Raw genomic sequence first — 21,526 nt, 5'->3', positions numbered from 1 at the left:
GGAATGAAAAATTAAACATAACCTTCTTTTCTTTCCTTTGTTTTCTTTGGCTGAAGCTTCACTTCGCTGAAGCCTCAAAGAGGTAAAGCCTCAAGATCACCTCTCTGACTTTGTTTAGTCAGACATCGGCCGCTGTAACGATGGCTGATGTGCTTGCCCCTGCCTTCCTTTAATTTACTCTTGCTAATCAATCACAAATGTCGACTGGTCGCTGGTCAAAACTCTTTTCCGCTGAGGCAGCTCACTGCTGCCTTTCCTACGCGGGCAGTGGACCTCACTGAAATCTCCTCCTCTCAAACCTTCCGATGTCTGGATTGGTTGCTGGTCAAAGCTCTTTTTCTATGCCTCTTGTAACTTTAAACATTTCTATTAGGTTGCCCCTCATTCTCCTACATTCTAAAGACCTAGTCTGGCCAACCTCTCCCAATAACCCAGGCCCTCTAGTCCTGGCATCATCCTTGTAATCTTTTCATGCGTTTCAGTTCAACCCTATCTTTCTTATAACAAGGAGACCAAAATTACACACAGTACTCTGAGTGCAGCCTCACCAATGACTTACACAGCTACAACATAATGTCCCAACTCCTGTACTCAGTGCCCATATTGACAAAAGCCATCATGTTAAAAGTGCTTTCTCTCAAACCTGCCCACACTGCTTTCAATAAACTTTCCACTTGTACTTTTAGGTCTCTCTGTTGCTTTACACACCCAGTGTCTGACCATTATTCACAGTATAATTCCTATGCTGATCTGACTTCCTCATGATTTTTTTCTTTCAACAAAGGGGAATATGCTTCCAAGCTGTTTCTACATGTGCTGTCATTTTGTTTCAGATAAAGAACATTCTTCCTTGTTGAACATAAGAACATACAAACGTTTGTAAGAAATAGGAGCAGGAGTGGGCCATCTGGCCCGTCGAGCCTGCTCCGCCATTCAATAAGATCATGGCTGATCTGGCCATGGACTCATCTCCACCTACCTGCCTTTTCCCCATAACCCTTAATTCCCCTACTATGCAACAATCTATCCAACCTTTTCTTAAATATATTTACTGAGGTAGCCTCCACTGCATCATTGAGCAGAGAATTCCACAGATTCACCACTCTTTTGGAAAAGAAGTTCATCCTAATCTCCATCCTAAATTTACTCCCCCGAATCTTGAGACTGTGTAGTCTCACCTACCAGTGGAGACAACTTTCCTGCCTCTATCATATTTACCACTTTCATAATTTTATATATTTTTATAAGATCTCCTCTCATTCTGTGCAGCAAGCATTTGGCAATAACTAGTTACAAATTGTAATAAAAGTTATTGCAAAAGAAATGGCAAGGCAATGCAAAAGGTCAGAAGGTTCCCTGTGTTCAGTGTTCAGTAGATGGGTGATGTGTACATTATAAAACAATGTGACTGCCAATCTTCACCAACTCAAGCAAGTATTAGTTGACTTTCCGTTATCCTACCTGGCTTTTGATAGGGCTGCTGGTGGTGCTTTGGCTGGGGCTCAGCAATGGACTGCAGCTGTCAGAACCGGTCAGTTTTGACACGTAAGTGTTGTAGTCCAGAAGGATCTTCTGTCGAATGTTTCCTGCCAAGTCCTTAGTTTTAAAAAGGGAGGTCAGGTCTTCTGTGCTGCCTCTGCTGCTGTTGTCACTGTAAATCAATTGCCCTGATGGGCTGGAGGCAAGATTTGATGTGAGACCTGTAAAATTAATGCAAATATTTAAGTGGACAAAAGATCACCAGCTTAGTTTTCCCATTTTGCCTAACTGCACTCCCTTAGGGGAAGTTATATTGACTTTGAGTGAAGGTGTAGAAAGAGTTTTACAAAATATCCCTTCAGCCTCCCATTAACAATTTTCATGAGACTCCATCTTACTGATGCTCAGAATAAAAGAGAAACAAACTTACTGAGTTGTTGGGCAACCCTGCACCCTATTGCCCATAGTATTGTTACATTTGACATCGCAATTTTCATATCATGAATATTTGTTACATCGATAGGCTTGCAATAAGTATAAAAATGTTAGATATCAGAAACATGTATCTCCAATAATCATGGAACATAACTGTCCTCACAAAATACCCACCCAGTTTCTTGTTCTCCTGCCAACAATTAAATGTTTTTCCATTTGCTGTTTGGCTTGAATTGCTTCTTTTTAACATGTCAAAGCCACAGATTGATGCATTTACTCTAAATGCTAACCTTTCTGTGAAGTTTATCTAACATGTGGCAGACAGTATAGTAAAGTGGGAACTTGAACTACATATGGTGGCAGGAAAATAGAAACGTTAGTGCACTCATGCACAGCAGCAAGATATACGTATCTGTCGTCTCCAGTTGGTCATTGGTAGTGGTGGATTTGGAATTCAGTAACTAGACTTTTTACAGTCAACAGACTTGCTGGTACAGGATAGGGAAACATGCACATAGGTTCCCAATATGTCCATGACTGATTTTATCACTCCTGGGAGGTTTCTGTCTGAACAGCCTGAGTTTTATTGTCTGTGGAGTCAAAAAGCTTATCTCAAGGGTAGCAGCAGAGATAGTTCAGGTTTGCCAGGATATACAGATCTAGTTAGATCTGATCTACACCTAAGAAATATTTGTCCATGAAACCACTGGAGTCCGAGGTCTACATACTGTATGTGGCGATCAGAGAATGTTAATGATGTCAAAGGTGAATCATTACACACACATGGCACAGTGCTGATAACTGTATATCTGCACATCACCGGAAGACTACCTCAAAGTGTGCCTAAGAGCTCCATGCTTTGTACAATAGGATAGTGTGGGTTTCACACCTAGTAACATGAAAGGAAACTGCCCCTTCCTGCAGGTGTACAGTTGATAAAAATGATTAAGTCTCTGTATTGACCTGAGACAGACAGTGTTGGTCCTCAAAAATAGAGAATTGTAGAAAAGTTATTAAGTAAGATTACCTAACACTATGCCAGATAATCAACATGCTCTAGACATTTAATTTTAATTTTATTTAATTTGTACTACTGGTGGAATGTTATAGATGGGAAGGGATTCTTACTGTGGATGTAAAATCTACATTGCTCAACCTATGAATTTTATCTTTATTATGATTGTTGTTTACTAAATATCTGGAGAATTTGCAGCAATACATGGGAGGAGCATAATGAAATAAAACTGATAATAAGTTAGAAATAGCTCCGCCATTTAAAAATCAACCAATATTTAATTAAACAGTTAGGATTATTAGGGCCTGGAAGTCTGTAGCAGGATGAGTGTGGTATATTTTCAAGAAACACTGCAATCCATAAAAGTCAAGACAAAACTGAAAAGTAAATAGAATAGCTGCTGTATCAGGTGGTGACGAGAAAGATTCTAGAAGTGTGGATCATGTAAAAATGCAAAAAAAATATCAGTAAGCAAGGAGTTGAGGTGCTGAGGACAACCAAGCACATGCTTTCACTGCAGTGTACTTCCATACCCTGGTGGTGAAGGGCCCCACAGGGGACTGTATTGGCTTCATTCTTGTTTACCCTGTACACCTCAGATTTTAGATACAACACTGAGTCATGTCAGCTGCAGAAATTCTGATGACTCTACAATAAGTCGGTGCACAAAGAGAGGACGGGAGGATGGTGGAGGACTTTGTCGAATGGTGCAAGCTGAATTATCTGCAGCTCAACATCAGTAAGAAGAAGGAGATGGTGATGGACTTTTTAAAATTCATTTACAGGATGTGGGCATCACCAGCTAAGCCAGCATTTATTGCCCACCCTAGTTGCCCTTGAGAAGGTGGTGATGAGCTGCCTTCTTGAACTGTTGCAGTCCCTGGGGTGTAGGTACACCCACAGTGTTGTCCTAGGTCGATGCTGGGTTGTCCGACTGGGTTTATTCTTTATAATATTCTTTTTAGCAGTTGGACACAACTGAATGGCTTGCTAGGCTATTTCAGAGGGCATTTAAGAGTAACCACAGTGCTTTGGGTCTGGAGTCACATATAGGCCAGACCAGGTAAGGACGGCTGATTCCTCCCTGAAGGACTTTAGTGAACCAGATGGGTTCTTACAACAATCGCCATGGTTTCATGGTCATCAGATATTTTTATTGAATTCAAATTCAACATCTGCCATGGTGGGATTCGAACTCATGCCCCCAGTGTATAACTTTAAGAAAACTAAGCCTGCACTGCTCCTTGTTCTTATTGATGGTGAGGATGTGGATGTGGTGAGGATCTACAAGAACCTGGGGGTGCGCCTGGATGACAGACTTGAGTGGAGCACCAACACTGAGGCTCTGTACAAGAAGGGCCAGAGTCACCTCAATTTCCTAAGGGGACTGAGGTCCTTTGGAGGATGCAGGCCTTTCCTTTACATGCTCTACCAGTCTGTTATTGCCAGTACAATATTCTATGTGGTGATGTTCTGGGACAATAGCATCAACATCGGCGATGCCAACAGGCTCAATAAACTGATTAGAAAGGCTGGCTCTGTTATAGGAATCAAACTGGACACACTGGAGGCTGTGGCAGAAGAAAGGACCCTACGGAAAACCCTGACAATTCTGGACAATGTTTCTCACCCCCTGCATGGACCTTGGCTGAACAGAGGAGCACTTTTAGTAATAGACTAAGTCAACTGTATTGCTCCCAAGAGCACTATATGAGGCCATTCTTACCCTCGGCCATTAGGCTCTGTAATGAGTCAATCTATAGTTGGGGAACTGACTGATGACCCTCCTGTTAGACTGTTTGAGGTAACTTATTTTTTTTAATTCTTTCTACTTTTCTTCTACTCTTTATACCTGGGCATTTGTAATGCTACTATAACTCTGTAATTTCCTTTGGGATCAATAAAGAATCTAGCTATCTAAATCATAATTAATGCAAGTTTCATTACCAGATTTTGCACTACCTCTGCTGTGGTTCTGTCTGTCCTCTGATTGTACTCTAGATGCCAGAAGGAAATATCTAAACCATTCTTCTTTTTCTCTTCCTGTTCTTCCAAAGAGGAAGAGTGTATTTTCCCTGCCCTCTCTGAGTGCTCTCATCTGGAACTCCGTTGTCAGACTCTGTTGTGTGATTTCTGAATCTTCAATATCTATTTCCGTCTTCATTTTTCTGTCTCCAGGACATTTGGATTTGTAGGTCTCAGCCTCACTGAGGAAAATACAGATGGGATATTTCTTATTCCACATTCTCTTCTTTGCAAGGCCAGGTGGGACAAGGAAAATCTTAAGACAAAAGAAGATTTATTTATAACACACAAACACATGATCAAAGTCACTTAGATCACATTTCTTCTTCATTCTGATGTTTGGTCTGAATGAGAATAGAACCTCTTAACCATGTCTACATGCTTTGCTGCCAGGTGACAACTAATTAGATATTTGCAGCAACGAGTAGGTGTTTAGGTGTACCTAATAAATTGGCCATCTGTACACCTGTTATTCAACAGTTACCAGTTTCATAATAAAACATCCACAAAGCTAACAATAGACCTAGATTGCTGCTCAAACTCACCAAGATTAATTACTGCTTTCCCTCCAGGGAAACAGCCAACAGTCTCTTCCAAATGTGAAAATGTCAGTGGACACTAATTACCCATTATCCTAAACATGCACCTAACAGCAGGACTACCCCAGTTCGGGTTCAGATAATGTAGCTGCAAGAAAGTCCCATGGTTATACAGAAATCAGCAGGACACTAAGAAATGCGGATGGAGCAACGCACAAAATGCTGGAGGAACTCAGCAGGCCAGGCAGCATCTATGGAAAACATTACAGTCCACGTTTCGGGCCGAGACCCTTTGGTAGAATGTTCCATCGATTAATGCTGCCTGGCCTGCTGAATCCCTCCAGCATTGTATGTGTGTGTGTGTTACTTGGATTTCAAGCATCTGTAGATTTTCTCTTGTTTGTGAAATGGGAATGGAGGCTCCCTTGCATGGGTTTGAAGGAGGTTCATGTCATGTCAGACCTTGGCGACAAAGAAATGAGGTGAAGATCCTGGGACTGCTGTCATGTGGGGAGTTACTAAGTTTCTAGAGGCTCTATCCAGCCCCTCCCAAAACATGGGGAAATTACTGGGACACCAGTGGTCCTTTCATTGCTTAGGTGTGACAAAATCTATCAGATCCCACTGGTTGAACAAAGGACTTTGTGAAATGTGAAGTGACAGTTATTAGGAAGAGTGAGTAGAGGTGATACAGAATAAAGGATTCTGCTTGTGTGAGGATGCAGGAGCAAAGGTTTGTGAGAGTATGTTTGCCGAAATCACTGAGGGTGCCAGACAATGCTGAAAGGACTCTGCAGGTCAGGCAGCATCTGCGGAAGGAGAAACAGGGTCAATATATCAGGTGGTATATTAACTAGTATTGATGTGTTTAAGGGAAACTTAGATAAGTGTGAGAGAAAAAGAAATTGGCTTTATTGTTGATGGATTTAAATGAGGGGAGTCTGCAGCTGGTGTGCATCGGCAAAGCAAACAGCATTATGAAGGACCCCACGCACCCCTCAAACCAACTCTTCTCCCTCCTGCCGTCTGGGGAAAGGCACCGAAGCATTCGGGCTCTCACGACCAGACTATGTAACAGTTTCTTCCCCCAAGCTATCAGACTCCTCAATTCCCAGAGCCTGGACTGACACCTCACTGCCCTATTGTCTTGTTTATTGAAATGCTTGCACTATATGCAGTCCTGGGTAGGACTCTAGTTTTTTTCTGTGTTGTTTTTTATGTAGCTCAGTCTAGTTTTTCTACTGTGTATGTAACACCATGCTCCTGAAAAAATGTTGTCTCATTTTTACATTGTACTGTACCAGCAGTTATGGTCAAAATGATAATAAAAAGTGACTTGACTTGATATTGTTAAAACATAGCATGGACGGATTAATCAGTCAAATGAGCAGTAATTCAATGTAACACCATACTTTCTGGCTTTAATGGATTAAAGTTATAAGTTTCTCCATGAAATAGGATGCATATTGATAGTACTAAGGAAAATATACAGTAATACACCATAATTTTTGAAGTATCGAAGGCAGTATAGAAATAAGTTGAAAGCAAGAAACCCTCTGAGTACACCTAGGTAAATTCTCACCTACCTTGCTATCAGCAAGGTCACAGGATCGATGGCTGATGAAAATCACATCATGCTTGCCTTCATCAAAGGTTGCTCGCCGAGGGATGTTGCTTCTTGGATACGAGAGTTTCAGTGCGGTACCCTCTAGTGTCACAAAGACTGAAAACGTCAGGGATGGATGGTAGGTTTCAGGATTGTAGCTATAGATTTCATTCATCCAGCCCTGCAATATAGAAGAGACAGACAGATGGTCAGCTCACCTGTGAAATCTGCAAGAAATTGTTCTTTTTTAATCTAGGACAAAATTGTCTTTGAGACTTAGAAAAACACATGATTACCAATCAATTCCTATGTTATCATATTTTGGTTGTCAGATATATCTTTTGTTCATTATGAGCTACAAGTTTTTACACTATCCTTTATTTGAAGCCATCTGGGTGAAATCAAAATTGTGCCATCAGTTAAACCTGATTAAAATCTAAAGGACTGAAACTACTTAATTTGGTTTTGGAAATGGTCCCAATATAAGGTCATAGAAGAGTTAGAGTACTGGCTTATTAAAATACAGTTAAAAATAATTTAAGTCAGGGTTATTGAGCTTACATGGAAACTCGACAGGGACTGGCTTTTGCATCTTTTGGTTCTGCTTCTCTGGACCCAATTTGTAATTGTTTACATTTAAACAATATTTGAGGTTATCACTTAAAGAGATAGACAGAAGTTAATGACCAGAGCATTACTGCATTAATATTAGCAGCAGTTTCAGATTGAAAATATAAGGTACTGGTGTTTCTGGAGTTGGCTGTGGTTTATTGATGGTGAATGCATGTCAGTTATTTCAGTTTCATTCCAAAAAAAAATTAAACACAGATATTCAAATTGATGCTCCAGCACAGTGCTGGGTGAGTACTGTATGCTGCCGGGCACCAACAAAGAGTAAAAAAGATCGAATTCAGCTTTTTGGGTGGACATTATTTAAAAAGAGAGTTTTGTTGGTCTGACTAATATTTTTCTCCATCCATTAATACAGCAGACAATTGCCTTAGTGATTTTGTTGACCCCTACTGTGTGCAAATTAGGTACCATGTTTCCTATGTAACAATGATGACTTTGCTTCAGTAGTATTCATTGTCTGTGGGCCATTCTGCCTAGGATTCTTTCTATTGTGCTTGGATAAAAAAATGGCAAGAGTCAATGGGGACATGCCAAATTTCTTTAGCTTCCTGCGTAAGTAGAGGCATTGCCAATCTTTCTTGGCCATGGCACCAGTATGGGTGGACCTGGATAGTCTTAGGAACTGTCCACCCTCTCGACCTCAGCGTCATAGTGACATGTACAGCAATAACTGGTACCTTTCCTCAATGTATCAGGTTCTGAAGAAATGGTCAGAAGGTCCATTCAAAATAAAGACCACAGAAATTTTTGGCTTGAATGCAATTTTTCCCTACTCCCAACGGAATTACAGTGAGGCTACCAGTATGCTATAAAGGCAGAGGACTTCTGGCTCCCTCTGCTATCCTATATCTTTCCCTTCTTTCCTTGCTAAATCCCTCTATATCTTTCCCTGCTCCTTCCCTTCTTCCTCCCCACATCCTCAGTAATATCAACAGCAAAACAGCTTCTTCTGCACTTTTTCAATGCTACAAATTAAACACTTCCCAGGAGATCAGTTAACAGTGGATATGGATGATTAAAGCAGAACCTTTCCTTTTTATAAAGATCTCCTTAAAAGGAAAACTGTAAGATTGGAAGTTCAAAGCTTTAAAGTTATCTCTGCCTTATCAAGTTTAAGTGTTTTCAATTAATTGCATTCTGCTTTCACAGTGATTGCCAAGGACATTTTTTTTCTCTCTTGGAATCTGCACACAGCATATTGAGGGCGAACTTGGATTAGGATCATGTTGCAGAACAGATTGTTGTGAAGAATCTTTTGGTTCATCAACAGCTCAGCTCGTTTCCTTATATTAGAAAGTAACACTAGGTTGAATTGTTTCAGTTAAATGAGCTATGATCTTATGGTAAAATTCAACTTGATGATTGAAAGGAAACTCTCACCGGCTTTTTATTTAAACATTTAGAATGGTTTTCTACTACTCTTACGGATGTTACTGAAACATTCATAAAAAGGTGCGAATTGACTTTGTGGCAAATTTACAGCTGAACTGATCATACCTTATCCAAAGTAACTAACTATATATTAAAATACGTGCTTGAAGTTTGGAGCAGGCCGCATTTGACAGGTAGGTCTAGTTATATTTAATAGCCTGAATTCTGTCAGCTTGTCCCTATTCTGTCAGATAGAAGCACAATCTATAAAGACTGTGGATTAAAGCTCTACTTCAAACACATCACACGGTACCATGGTGATCCAGAATAGTTACAGACATTGTTTTCCAACTGTGACTACTGTAGAGCAGAAACTGAAGTAGGTTAATTGCTATTTAGTAGGTTAATTAAGTAGCCCACTGCCACATAATTACTGCCAGTAAATTGGGTTGTGTTTCATTTGTATAGGTGAATGCAGATCTACAAATACTTGAGAAGACAATGGGAAGAACATAGGAACCCGTTTCATTTGTTTCACATCCCATACCTGTTAGAGCATTTTATTCTCTTCTGGTGACCTGCTGAAGAAATATTCAGCCAGCACAGTGACAGCCATATCCTGATGCTGTCTCACAATCCAATGGGATTGCTTCTGTGCCGTTTGTATGTTCTCTCTGTGATGTTATGAGCTTCTTTTGGGTCATAGAGTCACAGAGTTATAAAGCATGAAAACAGGGCCTTTGATCCATCCTATTAATGCTGATCAAAGTGCCGTTCCCATTTGCATGATTATGGCCCATATCCCTCTAAACCTTTACTATCCATGTACCTGTCCAAATTAATTTTAAATATTGTAATTATACCTACACGTACCACTTCCTTTGTCAGCTCATTCTGTATATCCGTCATCATTTGTGTGAAAAATGTAAATATTTCCCCTCTATCCTTAAACCTATGCACTCTTGTTTTAGACTCCCCTACCTTGGGATAAAGACTGTGACTATCTACCCTGACTTTGCCCCTCGATTTTGTGATATCTATCTGTTCACCACTTAGCCTCCGTTGCTCTGGTGTAAACTGTCAGAGCTGATTCAATCCCTCTTTGTAACTCAAGATCTCTAGTCCTAACAAAGCATCGTGAACCTTTCCTGTACCTTCTCTAACTCAATTACATTCTTCTTGTAGCATCATGACCAGAACTGCACATGATAATCCAAGGATAATCTGGTTCCCACCAATTCATGTGCTGATGGGTTAGTTGGCTTTTGTAAGTTACCGCTCTGTGTGGATGAGTGACAAAGTGGAATTGATAGGCATGTGAGAGAGAATAAAGGAAAGGATTGGAATATTCTGTTGGGTGCTGCCATGACTTTCATTGTTGTAATAAGGAAGTAACCTGTGAGAATGATTATATTAACTCACCAAGCTTTCTTGATGTTACCAACTGCTTGACCCATCAGCGTTCTAACCTTGGTCATCTTTAAAATTACATAAACAGCAGGTATATGGGAACACAAGCAAGTCGCATAAAACAAACTCCTCACTTTTGTAATCAATCTCCCTAGCAATAAAGAAATACATTTAATTAGCTTTTCTATTTGCTTGCTATACTCTGCTAAGTCTCAGACTCTGCAATTGCTAACCATTTAGATAATAAGCTGATTATTTTTATTTTTCCTGCCAACATGGACAAATTCACATTTTCCAACATTATACTCCTTTTCCCAGATCTTTACCCAATCACTTCTCTGTACCCCAGCGTAGCAACTTTATGTCCTTGACATAGGCTATTTTCCTACCAATTTCTCTCAGCATCTTCAGCAAATTGAGCAAACATCCCTTTCATTCCTTCATTCATTTGTATGACTGGTAAAAAGATGAGAAAAAGTCCTATTTATGCTTTTTCCCTGTTTCCAGCTTGGCAGCCAATCTTCTATCCACACCACTGTTATCTCCTACACCATGAGTTTTTACTTCCAATGATAATCTTTGATGTGGCATCTATTACTGCCTCTGGAGATCTAAGCATAGCACACCCTTTATCCACAACACATCTACAAAGAATTCAACAAGAACATTTTTTTTGTTCCATGCTCTGCTATAAAATCTTTCACTATAGCTTATAGCATTTTCCTTTCAACAAATATTACACTCACTGGTCTGTATTTCTGGATCCCCTTTTGAATAAGAGATACATTTGCTGTTTCTGGTCAAATGGGACCTTCTGCAAATCAAGAGAGTTTTGAAGAATTAAAAGCAATGCATCAACTATCTCACTAGCCACTTCTTGTAAGACCCTAGAGTGAAGTCCACCAGAAACTAAAGAGTAATCAGCCACTCTCCGTTGCACATCAATAGCTGTGCCGTGGGGAGACTGAAGAGTACAAAGTTCCTTGGTGTGCACATAACAGGTGATCTAACTTGGACTCACAACACCTCCTCACTCCACGAGAAGGCACTTTTTGGCATAGGCCCATAGTTTCGAGTTCAAGTTTACGTTTATTGTCATCTGGCTGTACATATATACAACCAAACAAAACAATGTTCCTCCAGACCACAGTGCACCCACACAATGTATATCACACACAGCTCATAAACCAAAATAGTATATCATAAATAAATGAATAATGTATAATTCAAAATACATGAAGTAAACCACAGCACAGGTAAACAGTAAGCAAGCGCTTCACTCGTCACGGCAGAGCCATTGATGTGCACTGGAGAGTGGTCAAGGTATGCAAGGCTCTGCACCCCCACTCTGACAACTTTCTGCAGGAGCACTGTGTTTCATTTGGTTGTATATATGTACAGCCAGATGACAATCAAATGACCTTGAGCTTGAAACTATGGGTATATGCAAAAAAAGTAGCTTTGGCTCCCATATCTATGGAAAGCCATGCTGGGTTTGGAGAGGGTCTAGAGGTTTCTGAGAATAATCCTGGGGATGAAAGGGTTAGCATATAAGGAGTGTTTGACGACTTCCGGCCTGTATTCACTGGAGTTTAGAAGGATGAAAGGGTATCTCACTGAAACCTACCAAATATTAAAAGGCTTGGATAGAGTGGATGTGGAGAGGATGTTTTCAATAGTGGGAGAATCTAGGACAAGGGACGTAGCCTCACAATAAAAGGACAACCATTTAGAAAAGTGATGAGGAGAAATTCCTTTGGCTAGAAGGTGGTGAATTTGTGGAATTCATTTGCAGAGGTGGTTGTGGATGCCAAGTCACTGGGTATATTTAAAGTGGAGTTCAAGCTTCAAAGTGAATTTTATTATCAGAGTATATATATATGTCATCACATACAACCCTGAGATTTATTTTTCTACCGGCATACTCAGCAAATCTATAGAATGGTAACTATAACAGGATCGATGAAAGACAAACTGTGCAAATGCAAATATAAATAAAAAGTGATGAATAATGAGAACGTGAAATAATAAGGTAAAGAGTCCTTAAAGTGTGATCATTGGTTGTGAAAATATCTCAATTGATGGGCAAATGAAAGTAGGTTTGTTCAAGAGCCTGAAGGCCGAGGGGTAGTAACTTTTCCTGAACCTGGTGGTGCAAGTCCTGAGGCTCTTGTACCTTCTACCTGATGGCACAGTGAGAAAAAACATGGCCTGGGTGGTGAAGATCTCTAACGATGAAAGCTGCTTTCCTATGACAGCATTTCATGTAGATGTGCTCAATGTTTGGGAGGGATTTACTACGCAGTTTCAACACCTGGGATGGTATGTGATGTACTGGGAATCTGTGTGTTATGTACCCCAGTATCAATTCTTGGGATGGCATGTGATGTACTGGAAATCTATGACTGTCAAGTGATGACCTACCCCAACAGTATAAAAGGAGCAGCGCAGATTGCTCCGGAGAGTCGAGTATGGTTTCGATCATGGAAAGACACCAGTGAGTGGGGTCGCTGGTTTAAAGTCTCCAAGTAGACCAAAGGGGTGAGTTGAGATCGATCCAGAGTATTGATAAATGGCTCTCACGGTTGCTGCAGCTGGAGGCAGTTGCAGAGAAGAGGGGGGAGAAAAGGTTTGAAACAGAAGAAACCTGGTGACAAAGAGATCACTGTTTGGACTCTCTCTCCAAGTAGACCATAGGGGTGAGTTTGATTCCATTCGAATACAAAAGTGTGGTCGTCACATAGTTAATCCCCAGGAGTGGGTTCCCTGGCGAGGGAATACCTCATGTGTGTTACCCTTGTCTGGGTGTGATAGTTCACTGAAGAAGGCAACCCTGTGGCAAATCACTGTTGGAGTTACTTCTGATGTCATGGAACTGGATGATCTAAACCTGGATTTTTGGCACCCACTTTGGTGACCCCCTGCAAAGTCTTGTGTATGTGGTGACCAGTCCTGGAAAAGGGACGTCTCTTGTCAGTTACGTGGTGAAATTCTCACTTTTTGGGTACTGCGTGTCTGCCGAATCACCTTCGGAAAGGTACGGTGGCTGTTTCTGGCATATCTCTGTGAAACTCGCTTCTTCGCTGTATTTTGAATCTCAGTCTTCAAGATCGTCTCTTCGCTACACCTCAAATCTAAAAGTCTCTCCTATCAATTCCCCCGCAAATCCCTGAAACTTTCTGAACTGACATTCCGAGACTGTGCTCCAGTAAGACTCTGTTAAGAATTGTTTCTATATTTAACCGTTTGGGAGCTATAGATGCATAGCGCTGTTAACTTTGTTGTAAGTTAGTCGCTTGTTTAATTTTCTATGTTTCTGCTTAAGTGTTAATAAATTCTGTTGTTTTCTGATAATATCCTGACTCCATTCCACATCTATTATTGCTGGTTCCACGTAACAATTGGTATTTCCATACCAGGCTGTGATAAAGCCAGTCAATACACTCCCAACAACATATCTTGGAAGTTTGCCAGAGTTTTTGATGACACATCAAATCTCCGCAGACTCCTAAGGAAATAGAGACACTGCCGTGCTGTCCTCATGATTGCATTTGCATGCTGGGTCCAGGACAGGCCCTCTGAAATAGTAACACTGAGGAACTTAAAGTTGCTGACCCTCTCTACCTCTGATCCTGCGATGAAGACCGGCTCATGGACTTCTACTTTCCCTTGCCTGAAGTCTACAATCAGTTCCTTGGTATTACTGACATTGAGTGGGGGGGTTGTTGTTATGACTCCACTCAGCCAAATTTTCATTCTCCCTCCTGTATGCTGATTGATCACCACCTTTGATGCGGCCCACAACTGCGGTGTCATCAGCAAACTTAAACATGGTGTTGAAGCTGTGCTTAGCCACACAGTCATAGGTGTAAAGCAGGTAGAGCTGGGGGCTAAGCACACAGCCCTGTGGTCCGCCTATGATGATGGAGTTCGTGGAAAGATGATTTTGCCAATTTGAACTGACTGGAAATCCAGGATCCAGGATCTATTTGCACAAGGGGGTATTGAGACCCAGGTCTTGGAGTTTACTGATTAGTTTTGAGGGAATGATGGTATTAAATGCCGAGCTGTAATCAATAACAAGCATTCTGATGTATGCATATTTATATCTAGATGTTCCAGGGTCATTTGAAGAGCCAGTGAGATGGCATCTGCTGTGGCCTATTGGTCTGTCACACAAATTGGAGCAGATCCAAGTTGCCTCTCGGGCAGGAGCAGATAGGTTTCATCACCAGGCTCTTATCACAATGGATGTAAATGCTACTGGGTGATAATAATTGAGGCAGATCACCACACCATTCTTGGGAACTGGTATAATTGAAGCCTGCTTGGAGCAGGTGGATATTACACATTGCAGAAGCAAGAGATTAAAGATATCAGTTAAGACACCAGCCATTTGGTCAGCACAGATCTTTAGGACATGGCCAGGAACCCCATCCAGTCCAGATGATTTCCTTGGATTCACCCTCTTGAAGACAGCCCACATGTCAGCCTCAGATACCGAGATCAAAGGATCACCAGGAGATGATGGAGTTCACAATGGTTCCTCTATGTTCTGATGGTCAAAGCGAGCATAGAAGGCATTAAGCTTACCTGGAAGTGAAGCCCTGCTGTACCTCCATGTTTCTAGATTTAACTTCATTGGAGGTTACAGCATTCAAACCCTGCCATAGCTGTTGAACGTCCCTAGATGATTCGAGTTTGGTCTGGAATCTCCACTTTGCCCGAGAGATGGCTTTCTGGAGATCATACCTGCACCTCTTGCAGCATCCTTGGTCTCCAGATTTCAATGCCTCTGATCTGGCCCTCGGCTAATTTCACATCTCATGGTTCCTCCAGGGTTTCTCACTCTGAATGATTTAGTGGGGACACTCACACCTACAGCCATTCTAATAAAGTCCATTACAACCGGGTGTATTCATTCAGGTCTCTAGATAAGTGCTTGAACATGGCCAAGTCCACTGACGCAAAGCAATCTTGTAATTGTTCCTCTGCCTTCTGTGACCACATCTTACTTGTCCTAACCTCTGAAGCCTTGCTTTTTAGGTTCTGCCTGTATGCCACTAGGGGGAAGACAGCCAAGTGATCCAATTTATAAAAAGGCAGTGTGGGCAAGGAACAGTAGGCGTTCCTTATCTCAGTGTAGCAGTGGTCTAGTATGTTGGGACCCCTGGTGCTACAGGTTACATGGTGGTGATAACTGGGCAGGGTTTTCTTCAAGCAAGCCTTGTTGAAGTCTCTGACCATAATTTGAAATGCGTCAGGATGGGCTGTTTCTTGACTGCAGCCAACATTGTGCAGTAACAGGTTCTAATAGTAATAGGATGCCAAAGATTTCAGGGAGAAGGCAGGGAATAGGATTGAGAGGACCATGATTTAATGGAAGAGCACAGTCAATGGGCTGAATGGCCTAATTCTGCACCAATGTCTTAAGTTCTAAAAGAATTAAATTCTTGATTAACTCACGAAGCTGTCATATTGAAGTGATTGAAGGGAAGAACATTAATAATTAATATGTTTCATTTGTGGCCTCATTGATGGGCAAATAAACAGATGTCAAATAAAATCTGGAGTAAGAAAGCCCAGATATTGTTTGTACCCAGATATTTAACATTTTATTATTCTGAAAATATTGACATTTGTGTCAATTATTTTCCTTGTTGTGGAACTGTTTATGTGAGTCACAATGTTCCATACATTTACTTTCACCCCTCCACACTTACTGATCTTTAACCATTTTGTAAGCTCCAGGTACTGAGCCAATTAACAGGAATTAGGAAATGAATCCTCCTGTGACTTGACAGGCTTTATAATTAATCTGATATTCCAGCCAGCTCTTTAGTTGTAAACCAACTGATACCATTGACAAATGAAGTATGAATCCATGAGTGGAAGACACACTCAGATCTTTTCATGGGCATATTTTGTTGACTCCAGTGTTTGCTGAATACAAAGCCTCATTTCTTTTTGAATTAACTATTTTCCCACATCACTTAATTTGGTTATATTCTTCCCCAGCTTTGAATTTTTGTTTTGCTCCCAATATTATTCTTCCTGTTATTCATCTCCCTGAATTTCTATTCTGATTACATCCAGTGGCACCTGGATTTATAAATTGCTTATCCATTTTTATGTTTTAGTCCAGGGATGTACATTTGTATAGGCCGTGCCCTCTTTTATTGCAGCAAAGGAAGAACAGCTGAGAAAATTCAGTGAAAGAATGAAACCAAGAGCTGCTGCGAGGTAACCAGAACACCCTGCACAAAATTTGCAATTGAGCAAGGAGGAATTTTGGCTGAAATAGAGCACACACGTCAGATATTTGAGATGTAGGATTTCTGTGTGTGCATTTCCCTCCAAGAGAGAGTGGAATCTGAGTTCCTGTGCAGTAGGGAAAGCAAATGCATCTTCAGTTACTCTGCCACTTGGACAACGATCAGCATCTTTATGTGGATTCAGTGCTCTCACTGGATTAAATCCGATAAGCTAAATTAGACAGTACTTATCAGTGGGGCCTTACATAAATATAAGGATTGACCTTAGAGCATGGCATGATTGAACAAACAAGTCCTTGGAGTGAGAGAACTGTGTGTGTGTGTGTGTGTGTGTGTGTGTGCGTAGGTGGGAGGGAGGGGGAGGAATGGAACTTGTCTCGCTGCTGTTTTGTTGCTTGTGATCTGTGCGGGTCCCTGAACATCACGGACACGCTATGTTGGCAACGGAATGTGTGGCGACACTTGCGGGCTGCCCCCTGCACACCTTTGGGTGCATTGGTTGTAAATGCAAACAACATATTTCACTGTATGTTTTGATGTCCACATGATAAAAACACTTGAATCTTGATACTGACGAACTAATTACCTGCCTAGCAAAACTATAATCATATTTTCAAAGTTCTGGCAAGATATCAGTAAACAAGTCAAAGTAAAGGTCACAAAGTGAATTCAAAGCAAAATATCATTTTTTCAGAATATTTTACACGATTCGTTCCCAAAAATGCTCTTGCCTACACGAATTAAGCAATGAACACCATTAATCACTTCCTGCCTCTATTGGTTATAAATTTAATGGACCTTATTTCACTGACCATGTCTTTGAAAGGATCACATTCTATCAACATGAAATGCTTTTCCATAACTGCTAACTAAGGTGGAGTCTATTATAGGCTTTAAGATGTAATAAATATTTAAAGTACGGGAAGATACAAGGATATGGGGAAGTAGAAGACTGAGAGGAGTGGAATTAATTTAATTTGCACTGGCAAAGCATTAAGTCATAGCATAAAGGAAATTACTGGAAATACTCAGTACTTGTAGAGAGAAAAAGGAAAAGTAGGGAACAGACAGACAGAGATGGAGACTGAAAGAGAAAGAATGAATATTTCACGTTGATGAATACAATGCCATAACTGGTATAGAAAGGATAGACAGATGTGTATTGTGCAAATATGGGTCCCAGTAGAGAAAATCAGTCTCATCTTGTTCTCCATTGAGATGCAAATTCTTATGTAATACACAGTTTTAGCATCAGTATTGACAGTAAACTCCATAAGTTCACATCTTTTCTCCACTTCTCTCTCGCATCTTTTACTCCTTTCGTCCTTGAACCATTTGCAGAATAGACGTCGCACGACTTCAACAGTCCATCAACAATGCAACAATACATGACCCCAAAGTTTCTAATTATTCATGGACTATAGTAATACATTTTAAGTTCAAGCCATTTTTATATGTTGTAAGAGATTTTCCAAACTACAGGACAGAATAATACCCTTAGCAAACTAAACAGCTATTCTCCTGCCTCCTTGTGCCATCAACAAAATGCCCACTCGTTGTTCAACAATGAAATAAGAAGAAATTATTTTGAGTAATGTTAGGTCTTTAATCATGTTTAACTATCCAGAGCTATTGTCATTTATGTTGAAAGCACACATATTATGGTACTATTATCATATTGAGAGAAACAATGAATGGATCATATTTGCTATTCAATTCGATGAACGGTCATTGTTTGTCTAGGAGAGGTCCTATGATAATATGTTATCATGCATATTTATACCAGAGTAATTCAACTTCAGCTCTACAATTGCAAAATATATATACAAAAAGAACTTGAATTTCTTGTAAGACCAGGATAAGAAGCAATCAATAGAAATACTTGTTTGACATATGTGGCACCTCATTAGCAGTTTGAGACTGATTTTTTTTTTTGCACAACTCGGGTCCGTTGAATAAACAAATAAATAAATTCACAAACCTAAAAATGATAAATGAAGTATGAATAAATGATTGGAAGACATAATCAGATTCTTTCACAGGCATTTTAGTTGACTCCATTTTTTTGCCGAGTAAGTAAACAAATAAATTCAGATAGTTAAATAATTGAAATTGCCTGAGTACAGGCTATCTATTATATATACCACAAAATAACAGAGAATGCATTTTCTTAAGCATTGCCCTGATATTTGCTTTATTGTACCTATTTTATTTACGGTACACTGACAGTGATAAATAAAAATGTCTCTGCAATTCAATCAAATCTGTTGTACGTAGAGTGGAAGTTGATAGCTTCCTGATTGATCAGGGCATCAAAGGATACGGTGAGAGGGCAGGTGTATGGGGTTGAGTGAGATTCGGGATCATCCATTATGGAATGGTAGAGCAGACTCGATGGGCTGATTGGCCTAACTCTGCTCCTATCTCTTATGGTCTTATAATGAAAGACTCAAGATATCATGATTATACGATCATGCATATGAATCAAACGGTGCTTCCACTAGTGAAAGAAAATTTTTTTTTTGCTATACTAAAATTCAGATTAGACAAAGATCAAAAATAACTGTTTACCTTCACCACTTCAGGGTCCTTGGGTTCCCTAATTATGTTTCCGTATTGGAGATTTTCGTAACTCTGAAGGTCGACAGGGGTAGCTTGCAAGGTCCTAGGTGTGTGCAGGGAGATAACTAGCAGGCCAATCATAAATCCACAGGCAAGTCCTAAGTAGAGGCCAGAGAAGAACGATGGCAATGGCAATACAAAATAGCTGTAAGCAAGAGTGGCAAAACATATCAGAGTTTTACTTGGCACTTTAGGAGAAGACTGTGGAGTCAGGGTTCTGTCTGAGTAGGAAAACGTTGGTTCACGACTGCATAATGTATTGTCCTGACTGGGCTTCGTTTCGATAATTTGTAACACATCTTCATTTGAGCATATCTCATACCTAGTGCCGTTGTTGTCCCCATCACTCGGGGTAAAGGATAGACATTGTTTCTTCTGCTTTCCTTTTGCACACTTTCCTGGAGAACTCTGTGTGTTAGGTGGCCTTCCACTCTCTTTCCTTTCTGATTTAAGTATCTCCATTCTGAACTTCTCAAGTCCAGATCTTGCATTCTTACTTCCTGAATCATTGCTACAATGTTCAGGTCCGGCATCACAGAAGGAGTCAGCGCCACACGTATTTGATGGTGACGGTCGAAATTTGGGGCTTCCAGCACTATCTTCTCCTATCATCTTGCTTAGCATATTCAAAGGTTCTTGTATAGCCTCTGAAAGTTTTCTTTTTGTGTCCTCCAGTTTGGCTTCTACTTCAGGGACTTTGAAAAAACTAATTTTACACTCAGTGGGTGAAAGCAGAGGTGATGGTGGAGCTGTTTTTGAATCACCATTTCTTCCCTTGGGTTGTGTGAACTGGCGCCAAAGATGCATGTTTAGCTTTGAGTCTGATTTTGACTGTGCAACCTCTGGCTCATGGCGTGAAATTTCAGTTGAGATAGACTTAACAAGATTTAGCAAAGGCTTCGGTTTCAGGGAAGATGTATCTCTGGATTCAGTTTCTGCAGACAGAGATTTAACTAGGCTCATGAAAGGTGTTGATTCTGAAGAACTGCAGGAGTTTGATGAAGATGACATAGAAGATGATACTAATGGGAAAAATAATTCACCTAAAAATCCAGCAACAGAAGGGGAAGAAGGCAGGGATGAAGCTGGCAATGGTAAGTTTAGGCACTCGTCAGAAAAGGGAATATGCAGTTCTGATATTCCTTCTTTATCCACTGTTAGACTTCTTCCAACATTCTCTCCAGCTTTTGAAGAGGCTGATCCATTTTCTCCTAAATTTACCCAGTCCTCACTGTTTGTTGGTGAAGTTAAATGGATGACAATGCCCTCGCCCTGGGAAACAACAGGATTTTTGTGTTGCCTTTGAACATTTTCTTCCACTTTGGATACAGTTGAAGAGCTCGACAACATTTCCAGGTTCTCCGCTCCTAGATCTGCCATTACTTACAGCTTAACGATTGATTAATCTTTCTGCAAAGGAAATTGCAATAGATGTTATAACAATAGAAATAGGCAGTTGTGTTTTAATACCACTCTTAATATTATAAAACATCCAAGTTTCATGGAAGTATAATTACACAAAATTTGACATCAGTCACCTAATGAAATAATAGGGTGTGAGTCTTGAACCTTAGGCCTTCTAGTTCAGGGACGAGGATGGTGCAACCAAGCCAGCTATCTGATGTTCAGTCAGCTATCTAATTTAACTCTGAAATAAAAATCCTGGTCATTCTCTTACAGATAAATCTGAATTCCATTGAAAGGAAGTTTGCACAAATATGTGATTTTATTGAGCAGCTTTTTGTACTCTTGTTCTATATACACACTAGGCAAGAATGTTTGAGTTTTTTCTCTGTCCCTCCCTAATGTGTAGAGTTGTTGGTTTCTATAGAAAGTGTTGAAATTCAAAGGGGACAGGTTAACAAGTAGAAAGCATCTAAATGGCCATTGACACAAAGAAAGCGAATGGCAGTCTGCAGTTACTGAATACATACTGCTAACATCCAATGTCCACCATCAGGGCTGTGTGTCAGCTGCACATCTGCTCTTGCAAGTAGTATTTCGAATAACATGTCAGAATGTCCTGAGAAAAAATGATGGAAAGGAAATGAATTGTTGTTGCAGAGAGCAAAACATTATGTAATTTACTACACACATAATGACCATTACAGGGATT

General features: G+C 40.4%; 1 protein-coding gene across 1 annotated transcript in view; it reads right to left on the bottom strand.

Annotated features, from left to right (window-relative positions):
* tex2l (testis expressed 2, like) overlaps positions 1-20,790 on the bottom strand; it is a 69,318-nt gene extending 48,528 nt beyond the window's left edge. Inside the window, exons 1-4 of the mRNA XM_059978824.1 lie at positions 19,360-20,790; positions 7,080-7,280; positions 4,892-5,210; positions 1,462-1,700 (exon numbers count right to left, since the gene is read on the bottom strand). Of these exons, the coding sequence (XP_059834807.1) occupies positions 1,462-1,700; positions 4,892-5,210; positions 7,080-7,280; positions 19,360-20,790 (2,190 nt within the window). The remainder of the gene's footprint in view (positions 1-1,461; positions 1,701-4,891; positions 5,211-7,079; positions 7,281-19,359) is intronic.
* Positions 20,791-21,526: the final 736 nt, after the last annotated feature.

The sequence above is a fragment of the Hypanus sabinus genome, chromosome 9, assembly GCF_030144855.1.
Source record: "Hypanus sabinus isolate sHypSab1 chromosome 9, sHypSab1.hap1, whole genome shotgun sequence".
In the NCBI taxonomy this organism is placed as follows: Eukaryota; Metazoa; Chordata; class Chondrichthyes; order Myliobatiformes; family Dasyatidae; genus Hypanus; species Hypanus sabinus.
The sequence above is the reverse complement of the archived record's forward strand: the minus strand, read 5'-3'. Positions and strand labels throughout refer to the sequence as shown.